The sequence below is a fragment of the Cherax quadricarinatus genome, chromosome 17 (genome assembly GCF_038502225.1).
Source record: "Cherax quadricarinatus isolate ZL_2023a chromosome 17, ASM3850222v1, whole genome shotgun sequence".
Lineage (NCBI taxonomy): Eukaryota > Metazoa > Arthropoda > Malacostraca > Decapoda > Parastacidae > Cherax > Cherax quadricarinatus.
Genome location: NC_091308.1, coordinates 39,428,033 through 39,455,775, shown reverse-complemented (window position 1 = coordinate 39,455,775; position 27,743 = coordinate 39,428,033). Strand labels below are relative to the sequence as shown.

The window sequence follows — 27,743 nt, the reverse complement described above, 5'->3', positions numbered from 1 at the left end:
AGTGTCACTGACATGTATAGTATGCAAAATCATGGAGAAGATTATCAGGAGAAGAGTGGTGGAACACCTAGAAAGGAATGATCTCATCAACAGCAGCCAACATGGTTTCAGGGACGGGAAATCCTGTGTCACAAACCTACTGGAGTTCTATGACATGGTGACAGCAGTAAGACAAGAGAGAGAGGGGTGGGTGGATTGCATTTTCTTGGACTGCAAGAATGCGTTTGACACAGTTCCACACAAGAGATTGGTGCAAAAACTGGAGGACCAAGCAGGGATAACAGGGAAGGTACTACAATGGATCAGGGAATACTTGTCAGGAAGACAGCAGCGAGTCATGGTACGTGGCGAGGTGTCAGAGTGAGCACCTGTGACCAGCGGGGTCCCGCAGGGGTCAGTCCTAGGACCAGTGCTGTTTCTGGTATTTGTGAACGACATGACGGAAGGAATAGACTCTGAGGTGTCCCTGTTTGCAGATGACGTGAAGTTGATGAGAAGAATTCACTCGATCGAAGACCAGGCATAACTACAAAGGGATCTGGACAGGCTGCAGACCTGGTCCAGCAATTGGCTGGACCAGGCAAAAGGCAAAGAAGGCCGCAGACGGAGTACAGTCTAGGGGGTCAGAGACTACAAACCTCTCTCAAGGAAAAAGATCTTGGGGTGAGTATAACACCAGGCACATCTCCTGAAGCGCACATCAACCAAATAACTGCTGCAGCATATGGGCGCCTAGCAAACCTCAGAACAGCATTCCGACATCTTAATAAGGAATCATTCAGGACCCTGTACACCGTGTATGTTAGGCCCATATTGGAGTATGCGGCACCAGTTTGGAACCCACACCTAGCCAAGCACGTGAAGAAACTAGAGAAAGTGCAAAGGTTTGCAACAAGACTAGTCCCAGAGCTAAGAGGTATGTCCTACGAGGAGAGGTTAAAGGAAATCAACCTGACGACACTGGAGGACAGGAGAGATAGGGGGGACATGATAATGACATACAAAATACTGAGAGGAATTGACAAGGTGGACAAAGACAGGATGTTCCAGAGATTGGACACAGTAACAAGGGGACACAGTTGGAAGCTGAAGACACAGATGAATCACAGGGATGTTAGGAAGTATTTCTTCAGCCACAGAGTAGTCAGTAAGTGGAATAGTTTGGGAAGCGATGTAGTGGAGGCATGATCCATACATAGCTTTAAGCAGAGGTATGATAAAGCTCACGGCTCAGGGAGAGTGACCTAGTAGCGATCAGTGAAGAGGCGGGGCCAGGAGCTCGGACTCGACCCCCGCAACCTCAACTAGGTGAGTACAACTAGGTGAGTACACACACACACACACACCTTTCTCACTCTTTACCTATATCTCTCTCTCTACCTATCTCTCTCTCTCTCTTCCCTCTCCCATCTCTCCCCTCTAACATCTCTTACCTCTAACACCTCCCCCCCTCTAACATCTCTCCCCCTCTAACATCTGTCCCCTCCCATTATCTCTCCCCTCTCCCTTTCCCCATCTCTCTCCCATCCCCTCCCTCTCCCCCAACCCTCACACCCCACACGCTCACCCATCTCCCCCCTCATTCCCCCTTCTCCCCCTCTCTGCCCCCTCTCTCTCCCCCTCTTTGCCTTCTCTTTCTCTCTCTCTCTCCCTCTCCCCCCTCTCTCTCTCTCTCTCTCTCTCTCTCTCTCTCTCTCTCTTGCTCTCTCTCTCTCTCTTGCTCTCTCTCGTCCCCTTTTTCCCTTCTAACTCTCCCCTCTCCTACTCTTCCCTTCACTCTCTCTCCCCCTCTACCTTTCCCTTCTCTCTTCTCTCACAAAAAAAAAAAAAAAAAAAAAAAATGGTGGGGACTCGCAGGAACCAAGGATCAGATGAGAATGGTTCTGGTAGGGAGGAGTGGATGGAGGAGCAGTGGAAAAGGATGGAACAAGAGTGGGAGAGAAAATTAGGAGAGCTTTCTGAAAAAATGGAGAAAGAGCTCTCTGTGAAATTGGAAAAGAGGTTGGAGAAGGAGACAAAGAATTGGGAGGCACAAGTTGAAACTGCAGTAGCCAAGATAAGGGTCCTAGAAGTTGAGATAAATAGGCTGAAGCGAGTTACAGGGGCAGTGACCAGAGAAGACACAGCATATGAAGCTGCGAGGCCGAACAGGAAGGAAGGAATTATGAATTATGCTAAGGTCATATCAGTCTGCCAAGGAGGACCAAGGAGTGAAAGGGAAGATCAGCTGGTTGCAGATGGAGAGGGTGATAGGTCGAATGCTGAGGCACAACCAGGCTATCAAGAGCCACTGGAAAAATCAAGGGAGAAACTGACCACATACAGGCAGGATCCAGAGTCACAGAGGGTGAGGCAATGGGAGGAAGAAAGGGCAAAATCAGTGTTTATCCATGGGCTTCAGGAGAGAGAGGAAAGGACACACACTGAAAGGCAGCAGGAAGAAAGAAAGGAGATTGAGAAAATCATCACGGAAATAGGTGAAGAGATGGACGAGATTGTAAATTTTCAGAGAATAGGGGGGTACTCGAAGGGGAGAAACCGACCAATCAAGCTGATTCTCAGTACGGAAACCGGGCGGAACAGGATCCTCCAAGAGAAACCACGATTGAAATACTCGGAAGAGTACAAGAGGGTGTTCCTAGACAGAGACAGAACAAAATCAGAACAAAAGCAGCTGAGGGAGAGGACAAAAAAGTGAAAGGAGCTAGGAAAAGTGACAAGGAGGGAACCAGCAGAGGTCAGTCAGAGCAGAACAGAACAGCAAGGGCAAGCACACACACAACTATTCTCAGAACCATACAACCTATCACACCATCCCAACACACACTACAATCCATACCCACAGCCTCCACCCAACACCGAGCTATAGAATCCCACAGTATGCCACCAGGTCTCCCACCCTCACAGGCCCCCCAAACCACAGTGTTGGAAAGGAAACTGAAGGTATCGTACACAAACGCTGATGGAATAACAAATAAGTGGGAGGAGTGGCATGAAAGAGTCAAAGAAGCATCACCGGACATCATAGCTCTCACAGAAACCAAGCTTACAGGTATGATAACAGATGCCATCTTTCCAACGGGATACCAAAATCCTGAGGAAAGACAGAGGGAACAGGGGGGGGGGTGGAGGAGTGGCATTGCTGATCAAAAATCGCTGGAATTTTGATGAGCTGGAGAGAGGAGACAGCGGAGAAGAAAGTGATTACATAGTGGGAACACTTCACTCTGGAGGTCCCAAGGTGGTAATAGCAGTGATGTATAACCCACCACAGAACAGCAGGAGGCCAAGGCAAGAGTACGACGAGAGCAATAGAGCGATGGTTGACACACTGGCTAGAGTGGCCAGAAGAGCTCATGCATGCAGGGCAAAGCTCCTGATCATGGGTGACTTTAACCACAAGGAGATCGATTGGGAGAACTTGGACCCACATGGGGGCCAAGATACATGGAGGGCTAAGATGATGGAGGTGGTACTGGAAAACTTCATGTGCCAACACGTAAGGGACATTACAAGAGAGAGAGGAGAGGATGAACCAGCAAGGCTGGACTTAGTATTCACCTTGAGTAGTGCAGATATCGAGGACATCACATATGAAAGACCCCTTGGGGCCAGTGACCATGTGGTTTTAAGCTTCGAATACACAGTAGAGCTACAAGTGGAGGGAGAAGCAGGAAGGCCAGGACGAATGAAGCCAAACTACAAGAAAGGGGACTACACAGGAATGAGGAACTACCTGAACGGGGTTCAGTGGGACAGAGAACTGGCAGGGAAGCCAGTTAATGAGATGATGTAATATGTAGCAACAAAATGCAAGGAGGCTGAGGAGAGGTTTGTACCCAAGGGTAACAGGATTAATGAAAAAGCCAGGATGAGCCCATGGTTTACCCAAAGGTGCAGGGAGGCAAAAACCAAGTGTGCTAGGGAATGGAAGAAATATAGAAGGCAAAGGACCCAGGAGAATAAGGAGAACAGTCGTAGAGCCAGAAACGAATATGCACAGATAAGAAGGGAGGCCCAAAGACAATATGAAAATGACATAGCAGCGAAAGCCAAATCTGACCCGAAACTGTTATACAGCCACATCAGGAGGAAAACAACAGTCAAGGACCAGGTAATCAGGCTAAGGAAGGAAGGAGGAGAGACAACAAGAAATGACCGTGAAGTATGTGAGGAACTCAACAAGAGATTCAAAGATGGAAATAAATGGTATAAAATACCGACACAATGGAAATATAAACACAAATGCAGTATAATGTGGTCCTTTATTGACTACGTTTCGCCCACACAGTGGGCTTTTTCAAGTCACAAACAGAACTACCTGGGGTTGAAGGAACGCGAGTATTTATAGTCCGGTTCAGAATGCTGAGGTCAGGTGAAGAATGTTGCATCTGATGATGTACCGAGTGGGGTTATAGAGTCTAAAAACTTGGGTAGCTTGGAAAGGAGATTGGACAAGTTTGTGAGCAGACCTTCTACAGTGTTCTTATGTGGGATAGCGACGAAGAAGTTTCTTGGCAAGTGGTTCAGCTATGTTATAGAAGCCACTATTCTGGTTGAAGTTGTCGGATATAGAAATAAGTGATGATTCCAGGATTCTTCGGTATTGAGTGTTGTCTTCTGTGGCGATAAGTCTTGAGTTTCTGTAGTTTATCAAGTGGTTGTGTGAATTACGGTGTTGTACGCAGGCATTCCTTGTGTCGTCAGACCTGCTTGCGTATTGGTGTTCTGAAATACGTGTTTGGAGGTCCCTTGATGTTTCGCCCACGTATAACTTGTTGCAGTCATTACAAGGGATTATGTATACCCCTGCAGAGGATGGAGGCTTGTCCTGTCTACTACTGGTGATGTCCTTGATGGTTGTGGTTGTGGACGTGACTTCCCTATTCACCAAAGTACCTACTACACAAGCCATCGATCTCTTGCGCAGGAAAATTGACGATTCACTTGATCTTCCCATTCCAGCCAGCGATTTCATCGACCTTGTTGAACTATGTGTTGGCTTTACGTGTTTCTCTTTCGAAAATCACCTCTATCAGCAGACTTTTGGACTACCCATGGGTTCGCCACTCAGTGCAGTCCTGGCGAACCTATACATGGAACATCTAGAAGCCGAACGTTTCTCCACCATTATTCCTTCGTCTGTCACCTGGCTCCGTTATGTTGACGACATTCTCCTCATAACTCCTAAACGCTTCAACGTTCAAGCTCTCCAAGACAAGCTCAACCAGGTCGAGCCTTCAATCCAGTTCACACTTGAAGAAGAAGTCGACAACACTCTTCCTTTCCTTGATGTCCTGCTCTGCAAAGCTGACCACGAACTTCGTTTTAAAGTCTATCGAAAACCCACCAACCAAAACGATCTTCTCCACTTCCACTCTCACCACGACACCAAAACCAAACGTGGTGTAATTATAGGCTTCTTCCTGCGTGCACTCAGAATCTGCAGCAACGAGTTCCTTGAGGAAGAATGCACTATAATTGAACAAATATTTTCTAAACTCCACTATCCTCGTCACTTCATCAGAGACTGCAGACGGCGGGCATTAAACATCTTCAACACACCCAGAGAAGACACTGACGAGAAGAGATACATAGTCCTTCCCACCAACTCCATTGCCAAACATGTTTCCAACATCTTTGCCAAAACATCATTCCAAGTATCTACCTCCACAACCACAACCATCAAGGACATCACCAGTAGTAGACAGGACAAGCCTCCATCCTCTGCAGGGGTATACATAATCCCTTGTAATGACTGCAACAAGTTATACGTGGGCGAAACATCAAGGGACCTCCAAACACGTATTTCAGAACACCAATACGCAAGCAGGTCTGACGACACAAGGAATGCCTGCGTACAACACCGTAATTCACACAACCACTTGATAAACTACAGAAACTCAAGACTTATCGCCACAGAAGACAACACTCAATACCGAAGAATCCTGGAATCATCACTTATTTCTATATCCGACAACTTCAACCAGAATAGTGGCTTCTATAACATAGCTGAACCACTTGCCAAGAAACTTCTTCGTCGCTATCCCACATAAGAACACTGTAGAAGGTCTGCTCACAAACTTGTCCAATCTCCTTTCCAAGCTACCCAAGTTTTTAGACTCTATAACCCCACTCGGTACATCATCAGATGCAACATTCTTCACCTGACCTCAGCATTCTGAACCGGACTATAAATACTCGCGTTCCTTCCACCCCAGGTAGTTCTGTTTGTGACTTGAAAAAGCCCACTGTGTGGGCGAAACGTAGTCAATAAAGGACCACATTATACTGCATTTGTGTTTATATTTCCAAGAGATTCAAAGAAGTGTTCACAGAGGAGACAGAAGGGGCTCCAGAAAGACGGAGAGGTGGGGCACACCACCATGTGCTGGACACAGTGCACACAACCGAGGAAGAAGTGAAGAGGCTTCTGAGTGAGCTAGATACCTCAAAGGCAATGGGGCCAGATAACATCTCCCCATGGGTATTGAGAGAGGGAGCAGAGGCGCTATGTGTACCCCTAACAACAATATTCAATACATCTATCGAAACAGGGAGATTGCCTGAGGCATGGAAGACAGCAAATGTAGTCCCAATCTTTAAAAAAGGAGATAGACATGAAGCATTAAACTACAGACCAGTGTCACTGACATGTATAGTATGCAAAATCATTGAGAAGATTATCAGGAGAAGAGTGGTGGAACACCTGGAAAGGAATGATTTCATCAACAGCAGCCAACATGGTTTCAGGGACTGGAAATCCTGTGTCACAAACCTACTGGAGTTCTATCACATGGTGACAGCAGTAAGACAAGAGAGAGAGGGGTGGGTGTATTGCATATTCTTGGACTGCAAGAAGGCGTTTGACACAGTTCCCCACAAGAGATTGGTGCAAAAACTGGAAGACCAAGCAGGGATAACAGGGAAGGCACTATAATGGATCAGTGAATACTTGTCAGGAAGACAGCAGCGAGTCATGGTACGTGGCGAGGTGTCAGAGTGAGCACCTGTGACCAGCAGGGTCCCACAGGGGTCAGTCCTAGGACCAGTGCTGTTTCTGGTATTTGTGAACGACATGACGGAAGGAATAGACTCTGAGGTGTCCCTGTTTGCAGATGACGTGAAGTTGATGAGAAGAATTCACTCGATCGAAAACCAGGCAGAACTACAAAGGGATCTGGACAGGCTGCAGACCTGGTCCAGCAATTGGCTCCTGGAGTTCAATCCCACCAAGTGCAAAGTCATAAAGATTGGGGAAGGGCAAAGAAGACCGCAGACGGAGTACAGTCTAGGGGGCCAGAGACTACAAACCTCACTCAAGGAAAAAGATCTTGGGGTGAGTATAACACCAGGCACATCTCCTGAAACGCACATCAACCAAATAACTGCTGCAGCATATGGGCGCCTAGCAAACCTCAGAACAGCATTCCGACATCTTAATAAGGAATCGTTCAGGACCCTGTACACCGTGTATGTTAGGCCCATATTGGAGTATGCGGCACCAGTTTGGAACCCACACCTAGCCAATCACGTAAAGAAACTAGAGAAAGTGCAAAGGTTTGCAACAAGACTAGTCCCAGAGCTAAGAGGTATGTCCTACGAGGACAGGTTAAGGGAAATCACCCTGACGACACTGGAGGACAGGCGAGATAGGGGGGACATGATAACGACATACAAAATACTGAGAGGAATTGACGAGGTGGACAAAGACAGGATGTTCCAGAGATTGGACACAGTAACAAGGGGACACAGTTGGAAGTTGAAGACACAGATGAATCACAGGGATGTTAGGAAGTATTTCTTCAGTCACAGAGTAGTCAGGAAGTGGAATAGTTTGGGAAGCGATGTAGTGGAGGCAGGATCCATACATAGCTTTAAGCAGAGGTATGATAAAGCTCACGGTTCAGGGACAGTGACCTAGTAGCGATCAGTGAAGAGGCGGGGCCAGGAGCTCGGACTCGACCCCTGCAACCTCAACTAGGTGAGTACTAGGTGAGTACACACACACACACACGCACGTTCATGTGTATTCAATGACATAAATAATTGAGGAGAAAAAACTTTTAACGCTCAGATATAACTATTAAACAGAAGAAGAAGGTGAAGAAATAAATCATGATACAATGGAAAACAAAAAGTGAACGTGCATGGAAGAAACATTAGCAGATTCTTAGAATAAATTACATATTTCTCCATATCACTCATACAAATTCCTAATTATAACACGTCGATATTTTAATGTTTCTGGAGCGCTATAAATTTCAGGAGGAAATAAAACGTTTTCTAACTTTCCAGTTATAATTTGTAGTTTAGTTGTGAAGTGTTCACTTTTCATTGTATTTCTCAACATAAATATTTATCAATTTTATAATGATACATTATTATTATTGTTTTTGTTATTATTATTATTATTATTATTATTATTATTATTATTATTATTATTATTATTATTATTATTATTATTATTATTAATATTATTATTAGTTGCATTAACTATTATGCAATAAGATCACAGTAAACAAGTGATATCATAAAATGCAGAACAACCATTGTGGAAAGAATAGTGAACTTCCAAGCGTTTTCATAATTTCTCACATTCTAAAGGAATAATGACAATGTGAGAGGTCACGAAAGCTCTTGGAAATTCACTATTCTTTTCACAGTGGTTGTTCTGCACAACAGCTATTATATTTCATCATTCCTGGGTTGTACTGACCAAGTCATGGTGGACGCAGGACATCGGAGATGTGGGGCTCCCTTGTGTCGTATTACATACTTGGTCCAGTAGAGGGCCACTTCTGCTGGATCCTGTGGACGATCTTTCATAACTTTGGACCTTCTTGCTACTTCAGCTCTCATGCTGCCTCGTCACACACACACACCAAGAAATTATTGGTATTATTTATTTGATTTACAAATAGCATCATTACTCACGTCATTACAGAAATATCGCATCATGTATGTTAGCTAATCCTTCAAAACAGAGGTGCCTTAATTCTGATGAAGGGTTCTTGATCCAAAATAGATAAATCTACTATTTCTCTCTTTGGATCAAGCCTAATAAACCACTATTTCTCAGGTGCTATATGATATTAATACAACGGAAGTACTTACACTTAACTATTCTCAATTCACCTTCGTGTTTTGACACCATACATAATCTATTTCCTTTCATATTGCGGGTCATCTCCAGCGTTAAGGTAACTTTTTTATTATTATTAACTCATCGGCCGTTTCCCACCTATGGAGGGTGACCCGAGAAAAAACATTTATCATCGCTCCATCACTGTCTTGTCAGGTAATATATTTAGAGTGAAATTTGGATCCGTTTGTCTTATTCACAAAGATTTGAGAAGGAAGCAATTCAATGTTTCGAAAAACACTCAGTTTCACTATTAATATTATTATAATTTCTTTCATAATCCTTTACAGGGATCTAACATCCTTTTTAATTTATCACGAGAGTTTGTTGGACGCGACTGATGTGTTGCGTTGCAATGAATTACTGGAGTAGTTATGTCGTTGTATATCTGGAGTGATCTAGTGAATGAGTAATGGTAATATCTTTATCTTTTTTTGTAACCCTTGGTGAAAAAACTGAAACACTGAAACAATAAAGTCAACCTTCTCGCTAAAGGTATAATCTTGAGGTCACAATTACCTTTCATCATTCAAGATGATGTTGATCATATTCTTGAGATTATCAAAGGAAAGTTGTTCCCAGAGAAGAACTTTGCCCCAGCCGTTCCTCTGCACCATGTTCATGTTGGAATGCTGGTCAGCAAACACAGGCATTCCCAGCACCGCCACACCGTGGTACATGGACTCCAAGGTGCTCAGCAACCCACCGTGTGTGATGAACAAACGCAAGCGAGGGTCACCTGTGTAACATAACGTGTTAGTTTTCCTCTCTTCTTCCTCTTCTTTTTTTAGTATTATTATTATTATTAAAATTATTTTTATTATTTTACCCACTGGGAAACACACTGAAAGTTCCAAACATTGCAGTAGTTTTTGTGAATTACGTTTAAATAATGCACATTGTTGATATCCTGTGGCCGGTATGACAGAGTTGTCTTCATATGAAGTAACTCTGTGATGCTGGATTTTTGTCTTCGTTTAAGGTGTTTATTAATAATATATTTAATGGGAATTAATGAGCCCGGTTAAAGTCCAACAGGGTCTGCAGAAATTTTTAATGAGGGTCTTACAACAATGGGACAGAATTCAATAACAATGAAAAGTTACAAAATACTAAATATTATTTTTCTCAGCACTACTTAAATAATAATTAAAAAAGTTTTGAAATATTTAATGTTAATTATTTCAGCTTGACATAAATAATTTCATTTTGAGATACTTCAAAACAAATTTGAAAAGATATATTTCAATATTATGAGTCTTTTTTAAGCGACAGGCCTCTAGGCCTGGTGTAAGGACTAAGATCTACTTACCAAGAATATCTTGTTGTGGGAGCCACTTGCCAAGACGGACATTTGGTGGAAGGTCATCCATAGTGTCATTATCCCACTTCCACAAGACTCTCTGCTTGAGGGAGGCAAACACTTGAACAAAGATTGTGCGGTACCTGTGTGTTTAGTGAGTTTGGTTTAATTATACTGCTGCTCACACCTTCCTGAACTTGAAAGAAAAACATTGAAAATATAAAGACAAAGAAACAGGCTGGAGAATAAGCTTTATGAAAACAATGTGTCGCCCTGAGTAGTGCTTTATGAAGTCATGATAATGTTCTACACTGAACAAGCTTTAGTTATCCTAACTAAAGTTTATTCTTCAACTTGCATCTTTGTCATCATACTTGTCAGTAATTAGCCCTTCTCTCTGGTTGAGAAAGTACATGAGTCTAAACCTGTAAAGTTCATAGTGTGTAATCTAGATGATAATTATTTAATTATCCTGGTAACAGAATTACAAATTAAGATGATATAGTTAAACTTATTATTTAGATATTTATTAAAAATTAAAAGCAAAAAATAAAATCAAATGTGACGAAAGAATATGAACAGATTTTCCTACGTGGAAGGAATCCTTCATGCAAATCCTACAGTAAATATTTTAAGGATATTTTCCTGGGTGATAGAGGACTGGCATAACATATGCCTATAACTTTTTAATTAGTATATTGATTAACAAATCAATACAGTGCAAAAAAAAAAAACTTAAAGAACAGAAACTTTACACTTATTCAGAAAAAATCTTTACATGAGTTTATTTTAAATTATAACAGCTTTTTAATATTTCTAAGCAAAAATGTTCATAACTAGCAGAGTTATAGTGAGAGTGTATAAAGTTGGTGACGGCAGATCATGGATCACAGTGTGCTGGTCCACTACCTTTAAGTGAGACATATTATCAACTATTTATTGCTTTTATTGTGCAGCTATATGGACACACACAAAGATACATTGTTTTATTCCTTGTAGAATTAAGAAACAAGAAAGAGAACTTTCAGATGCAATACTGTGAGGAGCGAGGAATTAGCGACAGGTAAACTTGCACCAGTTTCAAATATCCAGTTCCATGTATCGAGATACTCACTAAGTGGTACAGTTTCTCAGTGCCATCTGTGATATATGTTGGGGAAGTTTTCTCCCAAGTAAATAATCGGATTACTTGATCACAAAACTCTGCTAAGGAATTCTCCCCGAGAGAGTTAGACATCCAAAAGGTGCGTACGAGCGTGTTAAGAATGAGTGGAGGCAAGTGTTTTTTAGGACTTTACATGCTATTGGCGTGTTAGCAAGGTAACATTTATGAAGGGATTCAGGCAAACTCTTTAGCCAGACTTGAATCCTGGAGGGGTGGAGATATTGCAGTTTAGAGGGGCATCCAAGCTGTAGTATTGGCTCGATTCTGACAAGACAATTATGGGATGAATGATGGTGAAAGTGTTTCCTCTTTTTTGAATCACCTTAAATAATAATAATAATAATAATAATAATAATAATAATAATAATAATAATAATAATAATAATAATAATAATAATAATAATAATAATAATAATAATAGCAATAATAATAATAATAATAATAATAATAATAATAATAATAATAATAATAATAATTATTATTATTATTATTATTATTATTATTATTATTATTATTATTATTATTTTTATTATTATAAATTAATAATATGTAAAAAATGTATTTTATATTACTCTGGAATACGTTCAGTATATTTTAGTTTTCTTACCTACCTACACTGAAGAGAACACTGTCATTTAAACAGTCCTTCCTCTGAACCACAGACATCATCGTACTGTTGTAAAATCAGTCATATGGATAGCTTGTTGACGGAGCCTTGAACAGTTGAAATATGACATATATTGTTCACGCAGCAGTCTGTTTTATCCTTTTTACCTTAATATTTTTTCTTTGTAATCTAACCTAACTCAACCTAGCTTAGAAATGGGTTGCAAACCCTATGTGAAAGTGAGACAATTTCTGGAAGAGCGGGTTGCATTTCCATTATTACCTGACTATTATATTTTTGCACTGCATTTTTCTTCGCTGAAACACAGGTACCTATTTTTACTCTAGTGTGGGCAGGGACAAGAACATGTAAGGAAACTTACCCATTACTTTTTGCTGATCTGAATATTGAACTCGGTAGCTATCGGCTGTGGGCCAAACGTAATCCTTAAATAAAATCTGAAGAGGCGGTTCACTTCTCTTCTTTCATGGGTGTGCCTGAAGCTGGTGAAGGACTCTCGATTCGAGGAGCTGGAGGTACTCTTTCCTTACTCAGAACAAATCATATAACCCCCTTCAACTCGTATTCCCTAGGCGTTCTATGATTTGTATGGATTTAGTGCTTTCCATGACAATGATCTTATTAAGTAACTTTGATCATACTTACTCCTCTGGCATACTGGAGGGCGTGACAGCTGACCCAAGACTGAAGAAGATGAAGCCAGCATCACCAGCATCTTGTACCCAGTCTTCTAGATCCTTCAAGAAAAGATTGTCCATGTGAAATATGTCATATCATATTAAACTGAGAATAACACAACGCCGAATGAATTAAATCGACTTTGTTTTGAATACTGAGAACTTTAACAGGTGTGACGCAGCTCGGCAGGATGTACAGGAAGTTGCGCTCTTCATGAATGTTCGTATCTGCTCATGCAAAATCAAAATCTCCCACATATAAAGAGAACTAAAATTACCAAGAAAGTGCTGAGGCTTAACCATTAATAGATAATAGAAACAGGGTTTTAAGAACATATCCTTGTGGAATCCCTCAGCTTAATCAGTAACAGCTTCATAAGCTGTTATTGATCCATACACTAATGAGTCTGGATCAATAACAGTTCTGCCATGAAGGCTTTGGGAATATGTGGGAGTTGGACTTTTAGGACCAAGGAAACGAACTGGAAATGTGTAGGGGTAACTTACTTGTGAGAGAGGCTGTGCAGGACGCAGATGTATGCCACCACAATGCACCACTGCAGGAACAACAGGACGAGCTGGATAATCGACGGTTTGTATGCTGTAGAAATTCAACACAATCTAACCTTTGTTAACCTTAAACATATATCAAATAATTTTCGTTTTCTCTGGCATGATAAATCATATCAAAGGCATGGTAAAGAAACACAGAATGTGGAGCAGGTCTCACACTGCTTCTGTAAGTGTCAAGCATTATCATGTTATGATAAAGCAATGCTGACTGAAAGGTTGTCAAAAAACTTGCACTGAAAAAATATCCCTCTTGAATCATTTTCTTATAATTTTATAAGGGGTAAATGGAAGGAAAGAGCAGTTATCCTGCTCAACTTAATGCAAAGTTCGGTCCATATTTTGGCCCTTCCTGGGCCATTGTCAAACCACTCTTGGGCGAGAAAAGTAGAGATGGCTAAACAACACTACTTATGGGGAAGATGGTAAAGGGGAATTTTTGGTAGCAGTAGTATTGGAAATAGTAAAAATAGTAGAAGTAGTAATAGTAGCAGTAATAGTAATAATAATAGTTGTAGCAAATGTAAGAAGACTTGCACCAAACGTTAGGAGAATTGTAGCAACTGTCAGGAGGCTCTAACAAATGTTAGGAAACTTGTATCAAATGTAGGTAACTTGTAGCAAATGTTAGGTGACTGGTAGCAAATGTTAAGAGGCTCGTAGCGAATGTTAGGAAACTTGCCTGGTCGTCTCGCCCGGCTTGACTATCCAACTTGGGTTACATGGGATGTGAATCAACAGCTTTAACCACCAAGTTTTACTCAACACTCGAATAATGATGATAATAATAATAATAATAATAATAATAATAATAATAATAATAATAATAATAATAATAATAATAATAATAATAATAATAATAATTGTAATCATAATCATAATAATAATAATAATAATAATAATAATAATAATAATAATAATAATAATAATAATAATAATTATTATTATTATTATTATTATTATTATTATTTCATTATTATTATTATTATTATTATTATTATTATTATTATTATTATTATTATTATTATTATTATTACTATTATTATTATTAAAGTTGTAACTAACCTATTTATCAGTACAAGACTTGTATTTGAACCGATTTCCAAAAAGCTGGGCATATCATCTGGACAAAGGCCGCGACGACGACATTCAGATTCTGTTCTGTGGAAAATGGAGCAATTGAAGCCATTAATAGCATTATCCTAAATTATTTCTCTTCTGGTGGTTAAAATAAATTGAAAATATAGACATTTAATAAGTTATTCGTTTGTTATTCAGTAAAATTGGGTATGTCGGTGGTGGGTTAGTACCCTAGTTTACATCAGCAATGGAATGGGTTATATTATTTACATCAGCAATGGAATGGGTTATATTATTTACATCAGCAATGGAATGGGTTATATTATTTACATCAGCAATGGAATGGGTTATAAGATTTACATCAGCAAGGAATGGGTTATATTATTTACATCAGCAATGGAATGGGTTATAAGATTTACATCAGCAATGGAATGGGTTATATTATTTACATCAGCAATGGAATGGGTTATATTATTTACATCAGCAATGGAATAGGTTATATTATTTACATCAGCAATGGAATGGGTTATATTATTTACATCAGCAATGGAATGGGTTATATTATTTACATCAGCAATGGAATGGGTTATATTATTTACATCAGCAATGGAATAGGTTATATTATTTACATCAGCAATGGAATGGGTTATATTATTTACATCAGCAATGGAATGGGTTATATTATTTTTTTTATCAAGTGAGATGAGGAATTGTTTCCTAATATGGATCTCGCATAATGACTGTCAGGAGAACTTCTGGTCATTTGGCCCAGAACTTCGTCAAGCAATGAACCTCACGCCATTCTAAGTTACATTCTGCAAGGTTTATTATATCCGAGAACTTTATTTACCAAATCTTTACCATCTGTCATGTGTTTAATGATTACATTTTTGTAGTGGAGAACTGCTACTACTACTGCTACTCTTTATCTTTCTCTCTTTCATGTGTCCCCTTCTAGCCCATTGACTGTGGCAACCCAAAAATCCTGAGGTGTCTCCTGGTGTCGCAAAATTTCAAAAAAAAAAAAAAAAAAAAAAAAAAAAAAAAAAAAAAAAAAAAAAAAAATTATGAAATGATAGAGAATCTTTTCCCGATTGTAATGACACCAAGAGAACAAAATTTAATGGAAAACTGACGGAATTACGCTCTCGCAAAATTAGCGACCTCGATGATATTTATGAATCGGCGATTTCGTCCAATTTGAGCCCTATTATCGCCTAATTCCGTTGTTCCAGTCGACCAAACTCATAGCTATTTCTTTAGAACTCCATTTTGTCTATCTACTGAGTACAAGAAACTGCCCATTTACCGATTTTAACTACCCAATAAGGCGGTCAGAAATTTGCAATTTGGCCAATTTCACGAAAATTAAAAATTATGACAATTTCAAAATAGGGTCTAGAATTAACAATTCAGATATTCCTGGCTCTAAAATAACATTTTCTTTGATCATCAGTCACGTCTCTAGGCCCCTCTAACATTACTCTTGCTTTCTATTTTGATTTTTTATTAAAACGAAAAATAGAAGATTTACTGTTTGCAGACTATTGCAATATTGTAATAATTGTATAAATAGTGTCACCCCATTCATGACTGCATATTAGAATGGCTGCTTGGACATTTATTGGAAAATGACATCATTTGTTTACTTTTGAATATCGGCAAAAATCAAACATCTCCCCTACTTTGAGCTCCATTTCAATGTTCTTTTCATAGTAAAACCAATCAAAGTCACCACTAGTTCTATAATATGTTTTCCATTCTATCAAATGAGGCCAAGAAAACGAGAATGCAACTATAAATACTATACGAAAATAGACCACAAATTCGGTGTTTTAATTAAAAAAAACGGTCCGAGTTTATTTTCTCATTATGCACTGCGTGCTGCAGTATATTTTTATATGGTGCACACTGACCCCAGAGACCCATTCTCTCACATGTGGGCCTACCAGCTTTCTCCTGCTTGATTTGAAGCTGCCAGAATTTATGAGTTTACATACGTCAAACACCGTGGCTCGTAAGACGTATATATACGACCGAAACAGTCAAAGGGCTAGGTACAGATGTCATTTATTTTTGTTTATGTTCAATTGCCAGTAATAAGGAATATATTGCATTCTTAAATTATTATCGTCAAGTTTGGCTGATGTGAGTCCTGCAGATTTTTTAATAATACAGTGGCTGCTTTTTTTTTTTTTGTATTATAAACTTGTCGACAGTACAAGGGGTAGAAAACCATCACTATTTAGGCACATTAGATTTTGAAGCAAATGAAGTCAGAAAGTATATATATGAACATTCCACCAAGAGTCAAAAATACTTTAATATGTAAAGAAAAATTAAAGTAAATTTTGAGTGTACCTACATTACGAGGTATTTTAAATTATCAAATTTACCATATAAAATCTATTAGGCCTTCTTATGTTATTTGAAAGTCCTGTCGTAGCTATGATATGCCTCCTCCCCCAGGATACACTAACAACACTCGACTAACAGAGAGGTATCAATAAAATGATAATTGTAAAGTAGCAACTAATGAAAGAAGATTAACTCTTAGAAACCTATTTACTGCTGAGGGATTGGGGGGGGGGGGTAAAGGGGTACGTTGAAAAATGCTGATCTTCTCTTAGTCACTTACTGCTAAGTTAACAATTGCAGCAGGTGTACATATGCGAACACTCAGTTACCTATTTACTGCTAGGTGAAAATGAGAGCAACAAGTGTATGGAGATTCTCCTACACGTTTTATTCATGACAGAAAAATCGAGAAAAAACATGATCACATACGCTGGAGATATATAGTAATAGAATATAGCGTCCAAAGCAATGTCAGAGAGCGTGCTGATTGTTCTCTCCATGAACGTCATAGGATGTTTGAAGTCCATCATCATGTTTGCATCATAGGAGGGAAAGCGTGTGTTTCCTATTATTGATGGCAGTGGTGATATCAACCCTGGTGGGCTCACGTATATAAAAGGAATCTGAAGACAAAATATCCTTATAAAGCTGAGAATACACTATGTTAATAATAATAATAATAATAATAATAATAATAATAATAATAATAATAATAATAATAATAATAATAATAATTTTGATACTAAAATTATTTCGGTCTCTGCGCGATCCGAAAATGGTATCCCCTTTTTATTGCAATGCCACAAATATATCTGTAGTCGGCGAGAATTGGGGTGGCAAGGCGAAGGGCAACACCAATGCGGATGGTCTGCTGGTCGAGAAGTGTGCCGAGGGAGGAGGGGGAACAGCCAACAGGAGGAGCTCTCACTGCTAATAGTCGGGCTCTATCCTTCTTCAACACACTCTGAAGCATGTCTGAGGCTGTGTTCTCCGTTTAAGGGCCATTTTAGTGTGACTGTAGCTTTTGGAGGGAAGCAGGTTTGCTTGCAGAGCTCGTTAGATTATCCCAAAGCATGGCTCCTGCAACGAACTTTTGGTCATGAACTCCAACATTGTCATAAGGTGTTCAGGGAGAATCGCTGCTACAAGTAAATTGGATTTAACACATGAAGACTTTCTTGTTCCAGTCTGACTGGAAATGTAGCTTGGTTCCCACTGTCAGTCTTCTAGAGTAAGATTTGAAAACTTTCGTAAAGATTTGCTTGAGGACACTGGCGTATTCGTGTAATATAGGGATATCATATGAGGGTGCATATCTTTGGAAATATGTTAATTAACCTGGAAAGACTCAAGCACTTTGTAAGAAGGTACATGCCATCATGGGTGTCAAGACTGCCTACCCGTTGTTCCAACCTCCTGAGAATTGAGTCAATGGCATCAGTTCCCAGAGGAGCTCCAAACAAGACGCTATTTGTGGGGGCAATAACTGGTGCTCCTGCTAGTTTTGATCTCACTGCGTCGATCAGCTGTTGATTGATTGAGATGATTTCACATTTGGATGGATTCAGGATGAGTCCCCTTATTCTCAAATGGTCAAGATTAACTAGAAGGGACTCCTGTGTGCCATCAACCAGGAGCCAGATGTTTATCTCACTGGTCAGCCTGATGGTGATTTCCCTAACCTGCTGGAGTGTAAGCAAGGAAACATTTATGAAGGGATTCAGGGAAACCGGCAGGCCAGACTTGATTCCTGGAGATGGGTAGTACAGTGCCGGCACTCTGAAGGAAGGGTGTCAATGTTGCAGTTTCATAAGTGTAGTTAAAGCATTCCTCTGGGAAGACAGTGATGGAATGAATGGTGATGAAAGTTTTTCTTTTTCGGGCCACCCTGCCATGGTGGGAAACGGCCGATGTGTTAATAATATAAAATAAAAAATAAATAAATAAATAAATGAATATATAAATAATAATAATAATAATAATAATAATAATAATAATAATAACAACAATAATAATAATAATAATAATAATAATAATAATAATAATAATAATAATAATAATAATAATAATAATAATAATAATAGGCCTTCATTGTTGTATATATTTCACTTGCATTGTCAACATACTGAAATAATTTATCTTTGCCTGATCATTAGTCCTAATACTTTTAATAAGAAAAATATAAAAATGTAGCAATTAAAGAAGACTTGGTACATGACTCACCTTCATCTGATGAACTATTGACAAGAAACAATCAGACATGAACACGCTGAGGAGAACCAAATCAAAATCTTCCTTCAATAAATTTTGAGCTTCTTCCTTTTCCAGAGCATCAACGCAAAGGCTCGGCATAATGTTTATCATTGTCATAAAAGAATTCATTTTATTTTCCTTAAAAAAATTTGGAGTGTGATGAGAAAGATCCCCGCCTGAGAGGACTACCTCATGAACATTTTCTCGAACTTTTGATGACTTGAATGGCGACACCATTGTAACCTGTAAAAGAAAAAGAAATTTATGATGGTGTGTTGTTCTCAGAAAAAAAAAGGCAAATTTCTTCCGACTCGGGACTTTAACGTTTGATGACTTTCTCTGTGGTAAAGCATCAACTGGAAAACCATAATTAGGTGTAGCACCACTAAAAGAACACTTGCTATTACATAGTATTGCGCGACATAAGATATCATTGTTTTCTTCAAGGGTTATATTCATATTAGTCTAAAATACATATCTTTAGTTAGTATTTTCCATTATGGATGAAAGTGAAGATTTCGAAACGGAAATCAGCAACCACTTGTATCCAATGTCTTATTTTTCTGCATACGAAGAAAGACTCTGTACTCTGTTATCTTGAAAATCCGCGACTCCAGAATATGAGGGCTGTTACAGTAACCAGTGTTTGTCATCTGATATATCAAATCTCTCTCTCTTTTTAATTTTTTTTTTTACACAGGGTTTGACAAGGTTAGGTTAAGGATCCCCATCTTTATTGACAAGCTATTTACAGGATGAGGATTTCAAACTTAATACAAGCTAAGAGCTGTTACCTACATCAGCTCATTTGAAAGCATTTTTATTGTTGTGAAACATACAAGTAGGGAACAGGATGAAGTTGGAGCCATCTGGGGGCCAGCATTTTCATTTGATCAACTGACTTTATCTCGTTGACATCATAACGCTGTACGAATGTGTTCCAGACTCGAGTCATCCTGGGAATTAATGATCTCAGATGAAGTGATGTTCTGGAGAAGGGTACAGCCAGAGTGAAGTTGCTGCTTTCTGCCCGTCTTGTGGTATAGAAACTTGCTTCATGCTGTCCTCGAAGTGGAGCCAAGTGTGGTACTTTGACAAAATTGGCCTTGTACATAACAGTAAGGCCACCGCATCCCTCCTGTGTTGAAGGCTCTGCTGAAATGACAGATCTATCCAGGATGGGTCCAGGCGAGATATGAGACGTCTTGCTCTGTTCTCTACTCTGTCCAGCAGTCGCAGATGAGAAGGGAAGGGGGCAAGCGAACCAAGAAAGTGGAGCATACTCAAGTTGTGAGCGTACTTGTGCCTCGTACAAAATCTTGCAACCCCTGCTGTCATGCAGATGCGAGATACGGCGAAGTGCTGTAAGCTTCCTGGCTGCCTTGTTTGCAAGATTTACAACGTGATTTTTCATGGTCAGTTTGGAGTCAAATTTCACCCCGAGGATATCAACTTCTTCCACAGGTGCCAACACCCTCTCATTCATCCTTACTACTGCACTGGCATTACCATCATGGTGCCTAGAGATCATCATTTGTGTTTTCTCAGGTGCAAATGTTACCTGCCATCTGTTTCCCCAAGCTTATATAGCTCTCAGCTGGTGATTGATTTAGCTTAGAGCAGCTGGCATTTCTTCTCTTGGATAAATGAATGTCAGTGTACAGTCGTCCGCATATGCATGGGATTCTGGGATGAGATGAAGGTCAGTGAAGTAGACATTCCATAACAATGGTCCCAGAACTCTTCCTTGTGGAACACTTGCCCCAATAGGATGTCTTGCTGATTCTGTTCCATTGAGAACTACCCTTAGAGATCTACCATGAAGGTAATCACTTAGAAGACATAACGTAGAGCCTACAATTCCCAGAGCTTGCAGTTTTACTAAGAGGCCCTGGTGCCACACCCGGTCTAAAGCACCAGCAATGCCCTGTGCTACCACACAGCTGACTTTGGATTCATCCAGTGACTGGTGCCACTTAGTAGAGAGGTTTAAGAACAGATAAGCAGCAGAGTAACCTTTCCTGAAGCCATATTGATGGTCACAAAGTAGTGAGTGGTAGTCAGAAAACTCTGTCATTTGTCTTGAGATAACTGTCTCAAGAAGCTTAGCAGTGATTGACAGGAGTGACACTGGTCTGTAGTTGCTGATTTCTGCTCCGCTCCTCTTTTTGTGAACAGGGACTACATTTGCCTCTTTCCGCAGAGAAGGCCATTTATTCTGTACTAGGCAGTGCTGAAAGATGCGAGTTAGAGGTGCTGCTAGCTGGTCTGCACATCTCAGCAATCTTGGGCTCAACTTGTCTGGGCACACAGCCTTATCTTGGTCAAGCGATTTAAGAAGGAAATGCACCTCTTCCTGCCTTATTGTCACCATTGACAGTTTTGACAGTTCTTGTAGCTAGCCAAGGAGGGTCCCTTGCTGGATCAGGAACTTACATTTTAGTAGCAAAGTGTTCGGCTAAGAGGTCCGCTTTCTCTTGACTACTAGTAGAGGTTTTCCCATCCTGTCGATTTAGAGGTGGAATGAGTTCATCAGGCAGATAACCTTGTCTGTCCTTGACCAGGGACCACAAGGTTTTGGAGCCTACCCTACCTGATGCTAGCTTTCTTTTTGTGTCCATCTCCCATTTAGCAATGGCCCACTTTTGAATGTCACCCATATGCCTACAGGCTTGCCTGTGCAAGTTCCTGTTACATAGCAGTGGTAGGTAGGATGTCTCTTATACCTTCGCTTCATGCAGAAAAGTTGATAGAAGCAGAAGTACGATGTTAGCAGTCAGCAGCCTCTCTACAACGAAAGCCAAACCAAGGCTGATCTGTAGGCTTCAGCCTAACGAAATATAATGCCTAACTGTGAGGAATGTGTTCTTGTTCAATTGTACGTATTAAGGATGTGTCCAGTGAAGGTTTTCACTTGGTGTCAACATTCCCTTGGAGAAGAGCATTCCAATTGGTGGTGGCGAGCTCAGAGCAAAAGGCTGGCCAATTATCTCTTTCCCATAGCCAGGTTATTCGTGTGGACTCCTCATCTCGTTCTGTTGGGATCTTAAGTGTCTTAAAAGCAGCCTTGTGGTCAGATGATCCAACGTAGCCGAGGGGTTGACAAGTGACTATGCCTTCTGCTAGATTGCTTACTACTGGGTCAAGGGAGGAGCCAGAGATGTGAGTAGGGAAATCAGCAAAGTTATTCATGTCAAATACTGCAAGAAGGTCATCAAAGTCCCTCTGTATAAGATGTTGGTTGAGGTCACCAGCAATTATGACAAATTGACAGTTGTGTTGGAGCAGAAGGGAGTCCACATTTAATTAACATTAGGAAGTTGATAGGGTGTGCATGTTGCCACTGAGGTCTGTACATTGCACATGCTAGTACAGAGGTACTAGTGTTTATGTTGCCACTGAGGTCTGTACATTGCACATGCTAGTGTACATACAGAGCTTGAAGAACATCATTTCAAGATGAGTAGGGATGGCAACATCAATGTGCTGGGCATGTACACTTTTAGAGAAGCACACAGCAACACCTCCTCCTTGCCCTTGCCTGTCTCTTCTCATCCATGAGGTGTAGCCAGCAATTCTTGCAAAATTTTCTGGAGTCCTGTCGTCCAAAAATGTTTCAACAACAGCTATCATGTCGGGACGTCGAGTCTTCACAAAACTGTGTGTGAGCTCTCCAACATTAGTAATGAAACCTCTAATGTTGGCAGACAGGATGCTGATAGACTGGCTCCTCATGATGTGGTCACTTGAAGTGGTGGATGTGTAAGGCATGTAAAGTTCCTGTCCTCGAGAGAGGTAGGGCACTGAGGCAGCTGCAGGGATGTAGGTCTGTGGTCTTGTATAAGGCACAATACCACCTGCTGGGCTGAGACAGGAGTAGCTGAGTGGGTGACATGTGAGTGTGTTCACCAGTTCAGAGATCCTGCTGTTTTTTCCGAGAGCAGGTCTCTCAACAGGTGATCCTGTCTATCAAGTTCCTTTTCCTTTCGACACTAGTCCTCCTGATGTCCTTTCCTGTGGCAGTAATTGCACCTGGTATCTCGCATGCAGTTGTTGGTGGTGTGCCCCTTCCGGTGACAGCTAGAGCACTGCTTAGGTGCCTGGGAAGGTGGACTATTATTTGTTGCACCCCTTGTGTTTTGCTGATTTGTCCACAGGTTCCGCCTCTGGGACTGTGTTGGTGGAAGGTGAGACGGCTGTAGATGTCTTCCTCCTCTGCATCCTCTTCCACGTCCTCCACCACGTCCTCCGCCACGTCCTCGACCATGCCCTTGTGCAGTTCTGACAGATGTGTCCCTGTTGTTCGTACTTTGTTGTAGTAGGTGTTCAGGTGCAGTGATAGTGCCCTGATTATTAACTGCACCAATCTCTGGTGTAGAAAATCCTGGCTCAGTTCTTGCTGATGAAGCACTGCTGCCAGATGTTGGAATAATGTCGACAGGTGTGCTGACAGGTGTAGGATCAGAGATGGTATGTGCACTGTCTAGTGTACTGGCAGGTGCTGAAGTAGGTGTAGGAGAATTAACAGATCCAATGCTTGCTTCGTTGTTGGAAAGAGGATCTGTTCCCTCTGTGGTGGTCAGAGGAATTGTGCTAGTATTCCCAAAGGTAGTGTTTTGAACTCTGTCAATCTGTGGGGCCTTAGCAATAACAGAATTCCAACAGTTATTTACCCCTGAGTTATGCTCAGTGTGGGACTTCCAGTCTTAGTTAATAGTGTCACCATCAGCTGAGCAGCTTATGTTACTTGATGTAGGCTTGCACTGGCCTTCTACAATAGCTTGAAGGTTATCTAATGATTTGAGGAGCTCATGAAGTGATTCCCTGTGATGGATTATCTTAGCTGCAACTTTACAACACAGCCCATGAGGGCAGTCTTGATCTCTGGACAAGAGTCCCTGAGGTACTTCTGAACCTTCCTCCTATAGCACCAGGTTTGTTTCCTCATATACCACAGGAGTATGGATATCCTTCAATTTTCTGAGATTTTTAACCTGGTTACAGCAGAATTCTTCTTCTGGAATGCAATCTGTGTGGCAGCAGTTGGAACAAGTAGGCTCCTTACATCTAAGAAGTATTTTGTCCCTTGTAGTATACCCACAAACACTGCAGTAACTACTGGGACAATAGCCAGATAGCGAAGATATTCTTGCTATTTTGCGATGTGAATTCATCACAGAGGAGGTGTTGTAGGTTTACAATGAAGTTCACAGGAGGGAGAGGGTGGGTGGTGGTATCATGGGGGTGTTTATAACGGGGTGGGTAGTGAGGGAGGGTGGGGAGGGTGAGGGCAGGCAGTGGGTCGGCAAGCTGGAGGTATTGCCTTCTCACTTTCACTTAATAAACACTGTTTATGTTATCCACATTTTCACTATATGAAGTTGTTACACAAATCACTCTGTTGCATTGTACAAGTCACGTTGTTATAAAGCACCCAGCTGTTTGTACATAGAGATATAATATTAGATGCTCACTGTGATGGCAATAGTGACGTCACTCCTAGGCCTGCCCTTCCCCTCACTCTCACCACATTGTACACCAAAACACTCTTAACTGTCACTGATTTCGCTTATATTCACTTCTTTGGAGGAGTTGGCTTACTTGTACTTTTGTGCTGTAGGTAGTACTAGGTCACTGAACAGTTTTTTCCTCAACAACCCTCATAGTTAAGTAATATTAAGAAAGTTTGTGGAGCACACTGTGACACGTCCTCCCTGTCCCTCCCTGCCTCTCTCTCTCTCTCTCTCTCTCTCTCTCTCTCTCTCTCTCTCTCTCTCTCTCTCTCTCTCTCTCTCTCTCTCTCTCTCTCTCTCTCTCTCTCTCTCTCTCTCTCTCTCTCTCTCTCTCTCTCTCTCTCTCTCTCTCTCTCTCTCTCTCTCTCTCTCTCTCTCTCTCTCTCTCTCTTTTACACAGGGTTTGACAAGGTTAAGGATCCCTAGCTTTATTGACAAGCTATTTACAGATTAAGGATTCCTAACTTTATTGGCAAGCTAAGAGCTGTTACCCACATCAGCTCATCTGAAAGCATTTTTATTGTTATGAGACATACAAGTAGGGAACAGGATGAAGTTGGAGCCATCTGTGGGCCAGTGGGCCTGGTCACAGACCGGGCCGCGGGGACGTTGACCCCCGGAACTCTCTCCAGGTAAACTCCAGGTAAACTGACTTTATCTAGATGATATCATTATGCTGTACAAGTGTGTTCCATACTCGAGTCATCCTGGGTATATATGATCTCAAATGGAGTGATGTTCTGGAGAAGGGTACAGCCAGAGTAAAGTTGCTGCTTTCTGCCTGTGGAAATTTATTTGGTCCCTAAACTTCCACAGGACAGATCCAGCATGGCCGTAATGGGACGGATGAGCTGGGTCTTCCTTAAACCCTCCCAAACAAACAGCATTCTCTCCATTTGGCGTGGATTGTTGGTAGGCATTTATTTAATTTATAGATTTACTCTTCAGGGAAGGAGTAGGTAGTTTTACTGTTAGTACACTAATATTAGGTTTACTAAGACAACTGTAGATAGTAATAATGTAGACCTAAGACCTAACATAGGTAGTAATAGGCCAATAATGTAGGCAAACACTAGGATAAGTTAGCTAGGGAGAACTGGCAGCCCTAGTTTGAACGAAGAGACTAGGGTCTGGAAGAGAGACCAGCTCGTTCTTCTTAAGACAGACACCAACTGGACAAGACGTGCCGTGATCAGCAGATGGCGCCCCCCACGTGTCTTCACATTTGAGACCTGGGGAAATCTGGTAGAGGCACCTCGATGTACCATAGATGACCTCCTCTGCCAGGCCCATACAGTAAGACAAGACCTCCACTATATCTCGTAGATTTCTGGCCAGTGTCTGGGGAGATTGTGAGTGAGTTGATCTGTGGGCCCGGTGTGCAACAGGCAGTGCATGCCCAGTAAGTACCAGTGTCTCAAGGCAGTCTGGAAGCTAGTGTCCATGTCTGCATAGTTATACTAGGGGATACTTACCCTCTTGGATATAGAAATCTCTGAGGTGCAGGCAGGTCACTAATAACGATTGAATATTGCAGGAATTAAGGCTCCTGGTTGCACATGGTTTCTGAGGGGAAGTCAAGAGGGGCTAAGGCCAAGCTTAGGGAAGTTGAAGATCAGGATATATGCTGCAACACCAAGTAAGTTAGTCCTCTATTCGTGCATGCAGGCGAGTTTCTTGCAACACCAATCATTTGTGAAAATCTGTCCTATAAGCCACTTGTGAGGCTGAGGTACCCACCTCAGAGCTCGGTGTCAACAGAGTTTGCCAGGGTAGGTGACTCACTTGGAGGCAGTCCAGACAAATTTTCACACTGCCCATCTTGTGGCATAAAAGCTTGTTTCACGTTCTCCTCGAAGTGGATCCAAGTGTGATACTTTGACAATATTGGCTTTAATAATAATAATAATAATATCTTTATTTACTACAAGTACATGTACAAGGTATACAGTCCTAGCTGACAACAATGACATACTACTATATAGAAACTCCCTTGTTATGCTCTGCATTTCGGGCAAATTAGGTCAGTGTCCCGGGATGCGACCCACACCAGTGGCCTGGTGGCTAAAGCTCCCGCTTCACACATGGAGGGCCCGGGTTCGATTCCCGGCGGGTGGAAACATTTCGACACGTTTCCTTACACCTGTTGTCCTGTTCACCTAGCAGCGAATAGGTACCTGGGTGTTAGTCGACTGGTGTGGGTCGCATCCTGGGGGACAAGATTGAGGACCCCAATGGAAATAAGTTAGACAGTCCTCGATGACGCACTGACTTTCTTGGGTTATCCTGGGTGGCTAACCCTCCGGGGTTAAAAATCCGAACGAAATCTTATCTTATCTAACACCCACGTACCCATTTTACTGATGGGGAACATAGACAACAGGTGGAAAGAAACACGTCCAGTGTTTCTACTCTGGCTGGGAATCGAACCCAGGCCCTCGCCGTGTGAAGCGAGAGCGTTAGCCACCAGGCCACCAGAGCCCCTTGTGCATAACAGTAAGGCCACCACATCCCTCCTGTGTTGAAGGCTCTGCTGAAATGACAGATCTATCCAGGATGGGTCCAGGAGAGAGATGAGACGTCTTGCTCTGTTCTCTGCTCTGTCAAGCAGTCGCACATGAGAGGGGGGCAGGCAAACCAAGAAAGTGGAGCATACTCAAGGTGTGAGCGTACTTGTGCCTCGTACAGAATCTTGCAACCCCTACTGTCAAGCAGATGCGAGATACAGTGAAGTGCTGTAAGCTTCCTGGCTGCCTTGTTTGCAAGATTTACAACATGGTTCTTCATGGTTAGTTTGGAGTCAAATTTCACCCCAAGGATATCAACTTCTTCTGCCAACACCCTCCCATTCATCCTTACTATTGCACCAGAATTACAATCATGGTGCCTAGATATCATCATCATTTGCGTTTTCTCAAGTGCAAATGTTACTTGCCATCTATTTCCTCAAGCTGATATAGCTCTTAGCTGGTGATTGATGTAGCTTAGAGCAGCTGGCATTTCTTCTCTTGGATAAGTGAATATCAGTGTACAGTCGTCTGCATATGTATG

At 41.3% G+C, this 27,743-nt stretch overlaps 1 protein-coding gene across 2 annotated transcripts in view; it reads right to left on the bottom strand.

Annotated features, from left to right (window-relative positions):
• LOC128686472 (UDP-glucosyltransferase 2) overlaps positions 1–27,743 on the bottom strand; it is a 53,235-nt gene that overhangs the window by 4,369 nt on the left and 21,123 nt on the right. For both annotated transcript variants that reach the window (XM_053773419.2, XM_053773418.2), the window contains 8 exons: positions 19,150–19,422; positions 17,356–17,549; positions 14,554–14,649; positions 13,426–13,519; positions 12,887–12,978; positions 10,458–10,591; positions 9,665–9,884; positions 8,720–8,863 (listed from right to left, as the gene is read on the bottom strand). In XM_053773419.2, the coding sequence (XP_053629394.1) occupies positions 8,720–8,863; positions 9,665–9,884; positions 10,458–10,591; positions 12,887–12,978; positions 13,426–13,519; positions 14,554–14,649; positions 17,356–17,549; positions 19,150–19,422 (1,247 nt within the window). The remainder of the gene's footprint in view (positions 1–8,719; positions 8,864–9,664; positions 9,885–10,457; positions 10,592–12,886; positions 12,979–13,425; positions 13,520–14,553; positions 14,650–17,355; positions 17,550–19,149; positions 19,423–27,743) is intronic.